General features: G+C 45.1%; 1 protein-coding gene across 4 annotated transcripts in view; it reads left to right on the top strand.

Annotated features, from left to right (window-relative positions):
• The first annotated feature begins 6,105 nt into the window (after positions 1-6,105).
• SMG5 (SMG5 nonsense mediated mRNA decay factor) overlaps positions 6,106-16,779 on the top strand; it is a 56,098-nt gene continuing 45,424 nt past the window's right edge. For 2 of the 4 annotated variants that reach the window (XM_089772772.1, XM_075907432.2), the window contains exons 1-3: positions 6,106-6,291; positions 14,319-14,417; positions 15,588-15,711. In XM_089772772.1, the coding sequence (XP_089628898.1) occupies positions 6,215-6,291; positions 14,319-14,417; positions 15,588-15,711 (300 nt within the window). In that variant the 5' untranslated portion in view covers positions 6,106-6,214. The remainder of the gene's footprint in view (positions 6,292-14,318; positions 14,418-15,587; positions 15,712-16,779) is intronic. The other 2 variants (XM_075907433.2, XM_075907429.2) reach the window with 2 other exon arrangements.

Below are 16,779 nucleotides of genomic sequence, written 5' to 3'. Positions count from 1 at the left end.
GTTCCCTAAATAGAAGAACTAAAGGACACCAAATGAAATTAATGGGTAGCAGGTTTAAAACTAATAAAAGAAAGTTCCTCTTCACACAGCGTGTAGTCAACCTGTGGAACTCCTTGCCAGAGGAGGCTGTGAAGGCTAGGACTATAATAGAATTTAAAGAGAAGCTAGATAATTTCATGGAGGTTAGGTCCATTAAAGGCTATTAGCCAGGGGATAAAATGGTGTCCTTGGCCTCTGTTTGTCAGAGGCTGGAGAGGGATGGCAGGAGACAAATCGCTTGATCATTGTCTTCGGTCCACCCTCTCTGGGGCACCTGGTGCTGGCCACTGTCGGCAGACAGGCTACTGGGCTAGATGGACCTTTGGTGTGACCGAGTACAGCCGTTCTCATGTTCTTATGTTCCCCTCTCCATGGTGGGGGCGGGGCCTCAGCAAAGGGGGTGGAGTTTTGGCTAGGGTCCTGCCTTCCCCTAGAAACTTGTCAAGTCTTCTCAAATGTTCTCTGTGACAGAGAGTATGACGGATGCTTCTCCTTTTATAAAAGTATATATTATTATTATTTATTTATTATTTAACATGTGTCTTTGATGTGTGTGTGCATATACATGCGTTGTGTGTGTATTATCTGTTTGGTGCATTTGCCGTGTGTGTGTGTGCCACGTGGTGTCTGTGTGTATTGGTGCATATATGTGTAAGGATAGGGAACATATAAGTATATATGTTGTGTATGTAATAGGCATAGGTGTGTAAATGTGGTTTCTGTGTGTGGGGTTTTCTATGTGGATAAAAGTGTGTCGTATGTTGTGTGTATCCGTATAGGCTGAAAGCAAAATGTGTGAATGTGATAGCTACAGGCATTAGAGCTGTCGCGTGTGGATCTGCCTGTATGCATATAGAAGTGTGGTGTGTGTTGTGTAATATAAACTCTGTGTGCATGTAGGCACATGTGACATCAGGATAAATGCTGACCCCGGTGTCAGAATCTTAGATCAATATTTAGTTTGCGCTATGTACCAACTCCTGGATTGGACAGTAGTTTGGGTGCTTAATCTGCGTAGCGTAGGAAGCCAGCCAGGGGCTCTCAATATTTCTGTTCAGTTGGAACAACTCACAAGGATCTTGGCGGCAGAGAGAAACAGATAATACACATCCACAGCCACTTCGCCAAGCAAGCACACCAAGGTTTGTTTTGATGTGGAGCAATTTAGTGAAATGAAATGGGGGAATAGACCTAACGTGGCTACTGTTTATCCTAGCCACCCCCCAAAACCCATCATCAGATTATGTTTAGGATCTAATGATCAAAATTAATGTATGCAATTAAATACTCCAGAAAAGAAATTCCAAATTTAGCTTCTTTCACTCCATCCCATCACAGCACTGCCCAATGGGTGGATAACTGAACTTTACTTAGGACGTGGAATGCCCATTGATTCAGCCTGTTAACATATTTTAAACATATGTTTGAATTCTGCTCCCTTGGGTCCCATCTCCTAGCACTGATCTACCCTGAACTTTAGAAGGCTTGTGTGGCTTACAATACAAAGTGGATTTCCTAGGGACTGATTATATTATGAACTAGAAGATCTACCTGACGTTGCTCGAGTCCTTAACTCTTTTCTTCATTTAAAGCTCTGGGGTGGGGGATGAGGGGTTCAGCATGCAGTCTTCACTCAGGAGAGAGGATAATCCCAGTCCTCTCTCAGTACAGCAGCTTGGGGTCAGGTGAGAAGCACATAGAATCCTAGAGCTGAAAGACACCTCAGGAGGTCATCAAGTCCAGCCCTCTGCCCAAGCCAGGACCAATCCCAACTCAATCATCCCAGCCAGGGCTTTGCCAAGCCGAGACTTAAAAACCTCTAGGGATGGAGATTCCACCCCCTCCCTAGGTAACTCATTCCAGTACTTCACCACCCTCCTAGTGAAATAGTTTTTCCTAATATCCAACCAAGAGCTCCCCCACTGTAAATTGTAAGTCTTCTGCACTCTAAACAAACCCAAATCCCTCAGTCTCTCCTCATAGGTCATGTGCTCCAGCCCCCTAATCTTTTTGGTTTTCCTCCGAAGGAAAAACTTGCCAGCTGTCTACACTGGCCGCTTGAATTTCCGCAAGAACACTGGCTTCCTACTATTTGAAATCAGTGCTTCTTGTGGAAATACTAGGCTGCTCCCGTTCGGGCAAAAGTCCTTTTGCGCAAAGCTTTTGTGCAAAAGGGCCAGTGTAGACAGCTCAGATTTGTTTTGAGCAAAAAAGCCCCGATCGCGAAAATGGCGATTTCCATTTCATGAGCAATTGCATTCTAGGCACATCCCAGTGTCCTGGCAAAATCAAACCCTGATCTTGCTTTAAGTTTTGTTCAGAGGAAGGTGCTTACCAAATTTGTTGGTCCTAGCTCTTACCGTTTAGGAGGAGGTCTTCAAATGGACTCACAGACAGATGGATGGACAGATGTACAATCTCTCTCAAATATATAGTAGATTATAGTTACTCTGGGGACCTCCACTGAAATCAGGACCCTGTTGTGCTAAGCTGCGTGCACACACGTAGTAAGGGATAGTCCCTGCTCCAAAGGGAGTACAGTCTAAACCAGTAGCTCTAAACCTTCCCAGATTACTATATCCCTTTCAGGAGTGTGATTCATCAATGTACCCCAAAGTTTCAGCTTGCTTAAAAACTACTTGCTTACAAAATTAGACATGAACATTTAAGTGTCACCATGCATGGTTACTGAAAAAAATCTGATTTTTTCCTTTTTACCATCTAATTATAATATTTATCATCCATCAGTTGGAATGTAAATTATATGGAGATATACCTATCTTATAAAGCCAGAAGGGACCTAGAGAGGTCATCAAGTCCAGTCCCCTACATACACGGCAGGGCCAAGTACCATCCCTGACAGAGTTGCCCCAGATTCCTAAATAGCCACCTCAAGAATTGAATTTACAACCTTTGGTTTCAGAGGCCAATACTCAAACCACTGAGCTATCCCTCCCTATTTCAGTGAAGAATATGTAGAGTAGTATAAACAAGTCATTGTCTGCGTGACATTATAATTTGTACAGCATTCATTAGTGCTTTTTACATAGTGTGTTGTAAAAATAGCCAAATATCTAGATTAGGGGATTTCAAACTCTGTGTTGTGGCTTGTAAGGGCAAGCCACTAGCTATGAGACGATTTGTTTACCTGCTATAGGCAATCACAGCTGCCATTGGCCGGCCATGGATTGGCACTCCAGGCCAATGGGAGCTGCAGAAAGCGGTGTCCCAGTCTGTACCGCTTCCTACAGCTTCCAATGGTTGGGAACGGTGATCCAAGACCAATGGGAGCTGCAATCGCCTGTACCTGCAGAGGTGCAGGTAAACAAAGTATCCCACAGCCAGCTAGCAGCTTGCCCTTACAAGCCTCGACCCAGAGTTTGAAAACCCTGGATCTAGCTGAGTTGATGTACCCCTATAAGACTACTGCATACCCCTGATAGAGAACCACCGGTCTAAACAGACAAGAGCAACAAAGTCTGGGAGATAAAGCAGGCCTGGAGAATGGAATTGATTTGTTCAAGGTCACGCAGCAAGTCAGTGCCAGAGGTAGGAACAGAAAGCCCCTAGGCCAGATTTATAAAGGAATCTAGACCCTTAGAGATGGAGATAAGCATCTACTAGAATATTCAAAATCTAGCATCCTAAGTGCTTTAGGCTCCATCTTTTGGCTCTTAAATGCCTCTACAAATCTGCCCCCTTGTCTTCTATACCAAGCCAACCAAAATACTTCACAAGTAGGGCCCTACCAAATTCATGGTCCATTTTGATCTATTATATTATAATATTTTAAAAATAATAAATTGAATGTTTTCAGATATTTAACTCTGAAATTTCATGTTGTTATGGACTGTAGCAGTCCTGACTCAAAAGGATGCTGTGGAGGGGTTATAAGGATATTGCAGGCATGTTGCCGTATTGCAACTACTGTTGCTAGGGTTGCTTGCCTTCTTTTCTTGCTGGCTAAGAACTACGTCAGACTGTGGATGGAGGCGTGGGGCCCTGTGACTCCTCCACACTTCGTCTCTCCAACCACTCAGCTCTCAAGAAAGTGCAGAACTAAGGGCAGCAATAGCATGAACCCCCTATAATAATATTGCGACTGCCCCATGATTCCCTTTTGGCTCAGGACCCCCAGTTTGAGAAACACTGATCTTCCCTGTAAAATCTGTCTAGAAAAGGATAAAAGTACACAAAAGACCAGATTTCAGCTGGAGGGGGGAGAGGAGAGGGGAGGGGAGGACTAGGGGTGCCAGGGATCCGGTATTGAACCGGACAGTCTGTTTTTTGCGCTCTCTGTCCAGTAAAAAAAAAAATCAGAAAATACCCTCCCCAGCTACTCCTTCCGCCCCTGCCAGGCTTCCGCACGCAACCAGCTGAGGGCTCCCAGTGGGAGCAGGTAATTAATTTCCTCCTCTGCTGCCCCATCCTCTTTGGGAAGTGTAAAATACTTCACCCCTTTTCATCAGACAGTCTGCCCTCTGCTCAGAGCCCAGCCAGACATTCTGGCCTGGGAGTGGGGGCAGAGTACAGCTCCTTCCACTTTCTGTTCACAGATTTTCAGGCATATAATCCATTTCTTGTCATGGCTAGAATTTGGGCCAGGCTTGAATTCTCCTTTATTCCCCTCCACAGCTGAATAAAGGCTCTGAGAGGCTAGCTCAGCCTGGCAATAGGGTTGCCAGGAGGGAGCCCTCAGCTGGTTGCGTGCTGGGAGGTTCGTGTAATCAAAATATCTGATGTAAACTTCATTGTTTATAATAAAGTCCCCATTCAGTTAAGCATAGTTGTGGTGGGGTTTTTTGTTTGTTTGTTTTGCTTGACAAATTTTTAGCACATGTTTGGTATTTATGTATTTATGGTTGGTTTTTTTGATCAACAAATTTTTAGCACGTATGTTCGGTATTTTTTGGCAACGTTAGGGAGGACCAGATTTCAACCAATCAACCTTGTAGACTCTAAACACTTTATTAATATACCTATTAATCATTTCTTAACCCTTTACAAACTAATTATAGACTATACCCTCAATGTAAAAGTGGGGCCCATTGAAACAGAACCAAGATTTCCAGACTCCCAGTCAGGATTGCCAACCCACAAAAATTTCATTTATGGACAAAATGGGAAAAATTTACAGACAAACACATTTTTGTATGGACATAATTTTTATACTATATTAAGATGACATAAACGGCCAAAAGTGCAAAGTAATCGTTGTCATTCATACATCACAAGAACAATATGCTATTTAACTCACTTTCATTTAGTTAGTCATGGTCCACAAAGTTTTCCATTTTGTGATCATACATCTGAACACTGATAACTAAACAACTAAAACGTCCAATTTCCGCTGCTCCGCAGTAAAATGGCTGAAGCAGCACAGAAAAAAGTTAATTGCTTTTTTAAAAAACATGTATTGCGCTTTTACGAAATTTACAGACACCTAAATTTTTTTACGGTCTTTACGGACATGTCCAATTTCAGCTAATTTTTTTCGGACTGTCTGTAATTTTACTGACGGTTGGCAACCCTGCTCCCAGTCCAGTGCCTGATCCACTAGCATTATTAGTTGGACTGAGAGTTTAATCAATGCCCAGCTGCTGGCTTCTTAAGTCCAGTTTTGGCTTCCACCAGTGCAAATTAGGAGTGACTCCCTCCATTGGTGTTCATATAAACCGGTTAAAGTGGGAGAACTAGACCCAGTCCGCATCTGCCCTGGAATCCCCCCCAGTCTGAGGCCCCATCCCCACTGTGCAGCTGAGCCCTTCCCCCCCCCTTTTCTCCTTGGGTTTGGTGACCCCAGATGTTGTCAATAAAGTTTATTTGAATGTCAGTTGAAGCCAGGAGGCGGCCATGTTGCCATCACCAAGTCCTGGCAGCGGAGGGCGACCGCTCTCGCGGGAGGAGAGGAGGAATGGATCGCGAAATCTCGCGGGATGAAGCCGGAGCGGACGCCATGTTGCCCGCCGGCCTGGAGGCGGGGGCGGCAATCCCACTCCCGAGAGAGACTGAGAGTGGCGGGCGAAATCTCGCGTGACTTCAGGCGGAGGGGGCGGGCAGCCGCGGAGCGATGGCGGCCGAGCGGGGCCGGAGGTGGCTGCGGCGGCCGCGCGGGGGGGCGGCGGCGGAGGAGGCGGGGAGCGGGAGCCGCTGAGGCGGGAGGGAGCCAGCCGCCATGAGCCAGGGCAGCGGGACCCCCGGCGAGAGCGGCGAGCCCGAAGCCAAGGTGCTGCACACCAAGCGGCTGTACCGGTGAGGCGGGGCCGCGAGGGGGCTGGTGGGGGGCGGGGGGGGGAGGGGATGTGGGATGTGGGGAGGAGGGGGCTGGGGGGGGCGGGGGGAGGGGAGGTGGGATGTGGGGAGGAGGGGGGCTGGCGGGGGGAGGGGAGGTGGGATGTGGGGAGGAGGGGGCTGGTGGGGGGAGGGGAGGGGGAGGTGGGATGTGGGGAGGGGAGGGGGGGGTGGTGGGGGGGAGGGGGAGGTGAGGTGAGGTGGGATGTGGGGAGGGGGGGCTGGTGGGGGGGGGGCGGTGGGAGGGGAGGGGGGGCGTGGGGAGGAGGGGGGCTGGTGGGGGGGAGGGGGGGGGGGAGGGGAGGTGAGGATGTGGGGAGGAGGGGGTTGGGGTGAGGGATGGGAAGGGAGAGTTACAGGGCGGGGAGGTTGTGGAGGGGAGCTGGGGGTGCAGGTGAGGGATGTGGGGAGAAGGCGACTGGGGAAATGGGGAGGGGGAGATCCAGAAAGCAGAGGAGATGGGTTAGGAAAATGTGGGGAGGAAAGGAGCTGGGGAGTACTGGAGGTGGGGGCGGGGGATGAAGGGAAGATGGAGGGGGAAATGGGGAGTGAGAGATAAGAAGGGTTGGGGGGATGTGGGGCTGAGGGTGGGGGGATGGGAAGGGACACATGGGGAGAGGAAGGCCTGGGGGAGAACACAGCTCAGGGTGGAGGGTTGCTGGGGGCTGGGTGGAAAGTGAAATACTGGGAGAGGGAAGAATTGGGGATAGGGTGAAGGATGGAGGGAATCTGTGGGGGGGCGGTTGGGGTGGAGGAGATGGGGTGGAGGAGATACAGGGAGAGGAGGGGAGGGAAGCCTTGGGAATGGGTGGCAGGTGGATACAGGATAGCATGGATGGGAGTTGAGGCAGGAGACAGAGGGGTTGTCCTCTCCCCCTTCCCATTTGTGCCATTGCTTATATGGGGTAAGGGAAGGGTGTGGTGAAGAGCTGGGCACTCAGCCCCTCTCTGGTATAGTTGCATTGTTAACCTCCAGGTTCAGAGGCTCCAGTGGGACTGGCAGGCTTGGAGGGGCTAGGCCTTATTGCTCACTCTTAAGAGATCCTGGCCCTCTAGGTGTTTGTGCAGCACCCCAATCTGGGTCGAGGCCTTTGGGTGTTATTGCAATACAAATCATGAGTCTGCCTTTGATGATCTCAAGTCCTCACAGAAAAATAGTTCTTGAAATTCCATTATCATTTAAAGCTTTGTTTTATGCATGGAAACAAGCAACAGTTGCCAGGTAGTACAGCAAGGATGACAGTCTTCCTATCATCTGAAGCGAAGGACTGCCATAGTCTTCTGGTTTCGGTGCCTAGAGACATTTCATTTAGGGAACGGGGGTATGTCTACAATATGGGGACCATATTGGCATAGCTGCAGTGCTGTAGCTACGCTGGCATGACTCCATAGTTTAGATGCAGCCTATGCTAACAGGTGTTTTTCCCATTGCTATAGGAATACCCCACCTCCCCCTGCTTTCCCCAAGTGATTATGGGGAGTATTCTGTTAACCTAGCTGCATCTATGCTGGGGGGTTAGGTTGGCATAGCTATGTGACTAAGGAGTGTGGTTTTTTCACACATCCTAGGACCATACCTACATCAACCTAAATTTTAAGTGTAAACTAGGCCTGAGAATCAGGATTCCTAGTTTCTACTTGCTGCATGTGCACAGCCAAGTCATTGCCCCTCTCTGTTAGTTTTCCAATCGGGGTAATTTTTTTTCTTTCCCCTGTAAAACTGAGATAACAACGCCTACCTTTGTAAAGCATGTTGAGATCCTTGTATAAAAGTCCAAAGTTTTGAGTGGTTGGTTATTAGAATGCCTTGCCCAATCAGTGGCTGTGATGATTGTTATACAGTTGCGTGCCTTTTATCTTCAAGCTAAATTACACATATTTCGTTACACACAGTGTAGTGAAAAACAGTAGTTTTAGTAGCCCATATTGTTGGCTGCTGTGTCACACAGGAGATACCTACAAAGCTAAAATGTATTAGGATTTTAGTATTAGCAGGCAGAATGTAAAATACTCTATTCCATACTAACACATCATTCTGGTATTCAAAGCAATAGGAAATAAGTTTTATATATAAAGTCTCAGGGCAGAATTTGAATGCATATGTAAGTGCTCATTGTATTTTTACAGCTGAGATAACTATGTGCTTGGGCTTTAAAAAGATCTACTTATTACAAAAGAGGACCAGTTATATTAGGCAGAAACCTGCAGCATAATTTTGTTAAAGAATTTTTAATATCTGTACTGGGCATGGGATCTCTTACATTGCTAGTAAGTTTACTAACATGGCTCCTACAGAGCCTAGTGTCACTTCTCTGTTCAAATGTAGGCTTGTGTGAAGAGTATCTGTAACTTGCTTTCCAGGAAGATGTACTGTGCTAATCATATTCCATGTGCTAGCCGAAGAAATGGGCTATAACAAGCATCTCTGGAAATTTTTGATTCTAGTAATGACTTGTATCTTTGACTCATCTCGGAGGTCCTAATAATGACTGTAAAATATACCTTTGTGGCTGTGATTGTTGTTGAGGTGTCATGCCCAATGTCACACAACAAATTTGTGACAGGGTGGGTCACTGAACTCAGATCTCTTTAGTCCCAGGCTAGTTCTTCAACCACAAGACCGTCCTTCCTTCAGTGCAAGACTTCTGTGTGAAATTGAGGAATATGCTGTAGGAAGGGACAGGCAAGCTTTCCCATTTGGCTCTTCCAGTATAGGTAATTCCTGAGCTAGTCCAGTTCTGAGCCTCCTAAATAGCTGTCCATTGGATTAAATTATGAATTAGTTTACAACCTGTGATTTAATTTGAGACAGCAAAACTTATTTGATCAGGTTCCAAGAAAGCACTAGCCATTCAACTCTGCATTAACTTTGTGTAATCTACAATTTTAGATTGTGTTACATTATATAATTCAGCACTAATACAAACTGGAATAAAACTGAATAACTGCAGTTATCCTTGTGGACACATCTGACTTCCACAGGGTTATCCCAGTCTCTAATGTTTTAAATAAATAAGATGTGAGTAACCCACTCTGCCATCTTGCCCAATTCCAAAATGTTAGTGGCAAGGAAAGACCGTGTTAGATCAGTTTCCCCATCTAGACTTAAGAGAAATCATCATTGGATTGTTTCCATGCTGCTTGGCATGAGATGCTGTATTTGGTTCTTTAACAGACTGTCATCTGGTCTGCTTCCTGTCTGGTTCTGATCTGTTAGCTGAAAGCAAGGATCAAGCTCAGCAGGTGTTAAAATATGCAGTGAGGCATGGCATCAGTTTGGTAACCCCAAAATGTAACTCAGTCCCTGATGTTACTTGTTCACATCCCCAGTTGACATCACCTCCCACATGGGGTGACCGGGAGCAGGTCATGCGAAGAGGCCAGTGCTGGCATCACCAAGCATGGGAAGCCCCTACCAGAAGCCCCCCCGGGTGTGCTTGGGGCTGCTGGTTCCTGCTGCTGGCCCCTCCATGTGGGATCCTGTTTAATCGGTTAACCTGTTGAACCTAAGGTTTAACTCTGGGGTGGGGAACCTGTTTGGGGTTTGTGGGCTGCTGATCCACAGAAAAATCAGGAGTCTCACACAAGTGAGAAGCAAAACAATAAACAAAACCCCCACAAACCCTCACTGATGTGGCCCCTGACTAAGGAGAGAGACACTCCCCACCAAAGCCTGAGGGGTGGGAGGGAGGGCAGGCTAGTAGATTTTCTGTGGTGGGAGGGCAGGGAGAGCTAGCCCACCATCATGGGCTCCCCAGTGCTGGGGGGGGGAGGAAGCTCTGAGCCTTGGGGGCCAGATCCAGGTGGTCCCCGGGCCTTAGGTTCCCCACCCCTGGTTTAACTGATTAATTGGGATTTTACATCCCTAATTAGGACATGGGCGGACGAGTTATGTTCTTATCAATGTGGTGTGTGTATCTTACAGAAAAGAAATCTTGCTCCCTTTTAACCTTTTTTGGCTCTGAGGTTGCAGATAGTGTTAGTTTGTCCATAGACACAGAAAACAGCTGGAAGGGCCAGTGTCCACTAGTGCCTGTCCACTGCAATTTCCAGAAGTTGAGCATGTGGGTTACACCCTAATGAATGATTCCCAACCCTGTCTAAAGGAAGGCGGAAATACCCAGAAGTCCCCAACTAAGTGCTCCCTGGAAGAAAACCTTTCCTGATTTCAAATTTGGCCGTCTGTTTAACCCTGGTGCATGCAAGCAAGATTTGACCATTTGATCCCATTTTCCCAGCCATATTATTGAGCTCTAAATAACAGTCTGCTTGGTTTTCTTTACTCAGTAGGGGCAATATTGCCTAGTGCTCTGGCAAATTGCTCCCTCATTGAATTTATTCTAACTTCATGTATATATATCGTTGAGCAGTATCCATGGTGTTGTATTCATGGTGTTGCTTAGCTAAGTAGAAGCTTACACAAGACTTTGTGATCCCCTTTCAGGTACATATCCAAGAATACAATTCTGTACTGGCCTGTGAGCTCCACTGAGCTGTCAACAATGAAAGATTCAGAGTTTTGTGTTAATAAGAAAGACCCATAAAGCAATCTGAGTTTAATAAATGAGTTGGTGTTTGATCATCAAATACAGTTCATCTGTACGTCTTTTAAAGCAAGGCACATGCTGCATCGCTTCGTACACAAGTTACTATCCCATTTTCAGGGTTTGATCAGCTACTTGTAAACAGGTGTTCACTGCACTTAGTTTCTGACCCATGCAGTCTGAGTGACATAAATTTTCCTCTTGAGAAGTGGTGTTATGACTGAGCGAGGCTGGGCTGGAGGCAGTGCAGTTTTTTTCATATTTGACTGGTACATCATGAAATGATGTGGTTTTTTTAAACAATAGCTTAGACAGAAGTAAAAATTACATATTTTGGCCCACTGTTGGAAGGAAAGAAGTCTTTCAAAGGCTTCCCTCTTCACTGTAGGTGGAGGGAAAATGAATCAGCAGTTCTGAGTTTTGTTAACACTAGTACAGGTTGAATCTCCCTGGTCCGGCACCATTGGGACCAGACTGGTACTGAACCAGAGAATTTGCCGATCCACAGCAGGTCAATATTGTCTAGCAGCATTATCAACACTTTCACTACTTACTGGCCTCTTAAAAGACATTTGGGATAAATTAGAGCTAAATAATAGCACAGAACATTGAGAGTCAGGGCTGTAAACAAACTTTATGGGACTTGGCCACATCCATGATAAGCGGACATCTAACTAACTAAAATTCTGTCAGACCACTGATGTTGCCAGACCAGAGAGTGCTGGACTAGAGTGGTTCAACCTATCTGTGCTCCGATTTGATCAAATTAGTCCTGGATTCTCCTGTAGTGCTCTGGTAGTAAAGTCTAGAGTGAGGTAAATGGTAGGGCAGAAATTGTAGGATGACAGTTAAAGGATAATGTTTATAGTTATTAATTTTTTATTCCCTAGCTTACTGCTTGTGGTTAAAGCACAGGACCAAGAACTAGAATTCCTAGCTTCTATTTCTGACTCTGCTGTTGACTTGCTTGATTTTTGGTAAATTGCTTAGCTTCTTCACTTCTGTTTCTCTCCCTATAAATGTGTATGTAACCTGTTTACCTCACAGGGCTATTAAGAGGTTGGATTGATGCTTTTATGGTGCTGCGAGATTCTTATGTGGAAGATGGTATGGTATTTCTAGCATACTATTCTATATGTGATTCTCATGAAGAAATATAAGACAAGATAAAATATAAAGAAGAAATTGTTACCTTAATGGAACTATTTTTTTCATACAGGAGCTGGGTTTTCATCTCCCAATCCATTGCTTTGCAAACAATGATCCCTTATAAGGACAGAATAGCCTCAGTCTCTGCCTCCACCCTTACTCCCAAATTGAAAACACTGTAGAGATATTTAAGTTAAAGATCCTTAATCTCAATTGAACAAATTAGTCTTTATGGGGTATCATGTGAGATGGGGATTTTTGTTTTTCTGGGATCCTGAAAAGTTTTTTTGCCAGATTACATTTCATCTTGTGCATTTGTAAAGGAGACTTGATTTGCTAGGAAGGAGTGATATGTGAAACTTGCCTGCACTGACTTCAGTAGTTTTAAAGGAAACAGTTTTTAGTTTCAGCCTCCCCATCAGAATCTATTTTTGCATGTGCAAGTCCTCTACACAAATTGTCTGGAGTCCATCTGTGCATATTTCTCAAGAGAAGGTCAAGGGTTTTAATGGGGAGATTTGTTTTATGCTAGCAGTGGATTTTTTGTGGGGGATGGTATAGGGATGTAAACGATTAGTCAAGTAGTGACTCTACTATTCGCTTCCCCCCCTTGCTGCCTCTGTCAGAGAGGATAAGGGGGAGGGGAAGCAGGAGCTGGTGCAGTGGGGATCTGGCTTAAAAGCTGGTTCCCCTCAGCAGCATCTCCATTGGGGGGCAGGGTAGACAGTCATAGACGGGGGACCGGGTACAAGCCAGAAATCATCTGATTCCCGGTTCGTGTCCAGTCCTAGATGCTGCACCTCTGCTTTTTAAATGTATTAAAAGCTGCTAGGCTCTTAATGCATTTAAAAGGCAGATCCGCAGTGGGATTAGTCCCCGGGGCTGGGAGCTAACCCCACTACTGCTCTGCAGTTTCCCCCCCTTATCAACTAATCGAGTAGTCAATGGAAATTCCATCTCATATAAAGACTAATTTGTTCAAAAGATATGAAAGAATTTGTGTAGCCCTTATTTGACCTTTCTTATCCCTTCTTTACAGTAGTTTATCTTCAATTTCTTGTGCAAACAAGTATCTCTCAATGCATGGCAGTTATAGCAACAGATATGTTAACGTATGTTCTGAATGGATAAGCAATGACAAAGAGATTTATGGGTGGCAAAGAATAAGTACCCTGTATGGTTGATTGCCTGGAGATTGTTGGTGGGATAGAGAAAAGGGGAGGTGGAAGCTGTATTTTAAAAAGAGGCCATGAGGTATGACTGAAATGCCTGGAGGTGGGTAGGCTGTTGAGCTGATACAGTGGCAGCAAAGCTATCGGTTTGACAGGCAGGAGTTATGAAGATGACCCAAGTAGTAGAATGCATTTGATTGGTCATTGCTAAATTTTGCTTTCTTGAACTCCTCTTTTAGGTATTAGTCAATGTGTTTTCTACCTGTAATAGTGGTTGCTGTTTATACTTACCAGATTCTCTGTCTTGAGTATGGTGCAGCTGAATGGAATCAAATTGGCCGGTCAGCTTGGTTCATATCTTTGAATCCTCACACACTTGGTATTTTACACAGGTTTGGATTATTCTCCCAGGGACTCAGGAGTTTCAAATGGTGACTCATGAATGCAGTTTTTGCATTGATGGTGCACTTGATATTGCTTGTTCAGTGTTGCAATGGCTTTTGAGAAAACATTTTGTTTTTAATTCAGGTGTTCTTATAATACCTGGTTCTTAGGAAGCACGTTTCTTTCAAGGAGCTCAAAGTTCTTTGCACATATTAATTAATGAATCGCTACAACAATGATGGGGAAAGTGAGGCATAATGAAGGTGAAGAAGTGACATGTCCAAGGTCACACAGCAAGTCAATAAAAGAACAAAAAATACAGGACTGTTGATGCTCAACCCCCTTCTTTAATCACTGAAAACCAATCCATTTTGACAGTATTGGTTTTTTGTTAACTGCTGAAGCTAAAAGTTCACAGTAGTGTCTCCATAGAAGTCTGTCTCATTGAAGTCTGCCAGTGCAAAAATATGTTATATTTGCCTGCTCAGGCAGTGGTACCCAGTAGCTAAGCAGATGAATTCTAGCATATACTTCATTGGTTACATAAGACCTTTCTTTTTTCCATAAGCTGTTAAGGATAATAGAACTATTCAAAAATAGCACGTCAGTTGGTGTGATGTGGCATGGTACGGTTTGTTAATGGTTCTTTCTTGCCTGAAGCCATCCTGGGTAGATCTCATATAAGGCCCTCACATGTGAATTATTATCCTGACGCTCATTTTTCTGTATTGTCTGGCAGAGCGGTGGTGGAGGCAGTTCATAGACTGGATCTCATACTCGGTAACAAGGCAGCTTATCAAGAAGTATTCAAGCCAGAGAACATCAGCTTGAGGAACAAGTAAGTTGGGGAGATGCTGTATTTTAATTTGTGGTAGGAAAAATCTAATGTGCCAAGTTACACGCTGCTTTGTTTCAAGCAGTTTCACATGATACTGAATTAGTGCATCTGTCAAGCAAAGTACCCACTTGCTCTTTGTGTGTTCCATTTGTACAGCACCTAACACATGGTTGTCTTGGTTCATGACATGTTACCACAAAACAGATAAGTCTTCTCCACTGTGGTTAATGATCTTTTTTATAATTACAGTACCTTAAAATACCTGTGTATGAAGGAATTTCATACATATATGGCGGAAAATCCCCAAACTTGACTAGTAGAGAGGATTTTTTATCTCATGGTTGAAAAAAAAATGTACTGAAAGCCATATAGGGATAATTAAAAGTGATTGCTTATTGGGGCTGGTGCTTAATGTAGTTTTCATACTATGTAAATGCTATTCTGACAGCACTTTTAGTTCCCCTGCTGTGGACATTTATTATGTGGCTTGCTTTAGTGTTTACTTCTCTGTAAAAGTGCCTTGCAGGTTGGATGCTGATAAATAGCTGGTAAAAATCTTAGACTAATTGTATGTGTTCATTCACTCTCTTTCGCATAATTATCTCTAATTTTAGCTTGTAAGCTTCATGAGTATCTCAGAATGCATCACTGCTTAATAAATAAAGTATATTTATGTCCCTCATCCACTCTCAAAAGACTTGGAAGGCAGGAGTGTCTGCCACATCATGCTGGGCTTGTGGGGTGGCTGGAGGGGCAGAGCTTGGGAAAGTCTTGCCTTTCTGGTCTTGATGTGGTGTGTACATTGGGAATAGAGTTAGACTTCCCAATGAATTGGCAGGCCACAAGCAGCCTTATTACTTGTGCAGAAGAATGGCTCCCTGCTTACACAGGAGTGGTGCACTTAGCTCCCTGAAATGACTGACAACCCAGATCTATGCTTCAGTTAGACAGGTCATCAGCAGAGGGAGTGACTACCCCCCTGCTCTCCCTGGAGTCTGGGCATGCTGCTGTCAATCTGGAGTAAGCCACTCAGAGTGCATGGCCACTAGGTGGCCATGCTGCCCCTGTAATGACATCCAAGCTTTCCTTTGTCCCTGCTCCTGTGGTTGTGGTGATGTAAGTGGCTACTGCCACTAAATTGAATAGTCTGCTTTGTGCTCTCTGTCTCAGGTTGCGAGAGCTGTGTGTGAAGCTGATGTTCCTGCATCCAGTGGATTATGGGAGAAAAGCAGAGGAACTGCTGTGGAGAAAGGTTTACTATGAAGTTATCCAGCTCATTAAAACAAATAAAAAGGTAGGTGTCTGTGCCTCAGAGCCAGAACTACTTCTGCTGTGTGATGTGTTAATGGTTTCAATTCTTTGGAAATATGGCTTGAACACAATATTGGGAGACAGAAGCTCCTACATCTTAATTGTAGCTCTGTCACAGACTTGCTTTCTAAACTTGAGCAAATCAATATGGCTGTGTAGGTGCAGAGAGCTTCTCCAAATCAAGTTGTTTTCCATTTCCTTATCTCCAAAACAGGAATAATATCTCCATGGGAAGCAGGTGTCACAGTTAATTTGCAGGAGAATGTGGAGAAGTGCTGATTAGTTTTATGCTAGAGAGAATCTAGAAAGTCAAATTACTTCCATAGTGCTTTGCACGTTATCCTGGTGATCTTATCAAAGGAATGTAAAAGGAACTTTATACTGGTCTCCTCTAAATTAGGGATGTAATAAGAGAACCATTAACACAGTTAATGGTGAATGGTTACAGTGACCGGTTACAAACAGGCTCTCACCCCATTCCTGTGGAGCCAGCTGCCACCCCATGCTGCTGACTCTGTATCAAAGCCCACTGCACAGGATGGTAGCTGGCTCACTGGGAGTAGGACAGCAGCCGGCTTAAAAGCTGGCTCCTGGTGTGCACAGGCTGCCATCCTGTGAATGGGCTGAAAATCTGGTTCCTAGCATGCACTGGCTTCTGGGGTGCTGGCTGCAGGTGAGTGTAACCATGTAACCGCTGACATTTACCTAATTACCTGCTTTTTAACATCCCTAATCTAAATCAGTTCTGCTTTAGCGAGCAGTGTTCTCCTGGGGCTTACCATATGGGGTTCGCCAAGTTCTTTACTGATACTGTGTTAAGGAATATGGCTGTAGGACCTCCGAACTAGAGGGAAGTATTGCAAACAAATGCTCAGATATCACAGTTCAGATCACAAGGGATATGCTTGTGGTCCCCCCCCCCCCCCCCCTCCAAACAACGGTTTGGAAAGCAAAGCATAGAGGTGTTGTGACTTACCCAGGTTAGTGTAGTGAGCCTTTGGCATTGCTGGGCAGGGCCATACCTAGCGTGGTGTGGGGCCTGGGACATCCC

The sequence above is a fragment of the Pelodiscus sinensis genome, chromosome 22, assembly GCF_052426305.1.
Source record: "Pelodiscus sinensis isolate ZL-2025 chromosome 22, ASM5242630v1, whole genome shotgun sequence".
Taxonomy (NCBI): Eukaryota; Metazoa; Chordata; order Testudines; family Trionychidae; genus Pelodiscus; species Pelodiscus sinensis.
The sequence above is the reverse complement of the archived record's forward strand: the minus strand, read 5'-3'. Positions and strand labels throughout refer to the sequence as shown.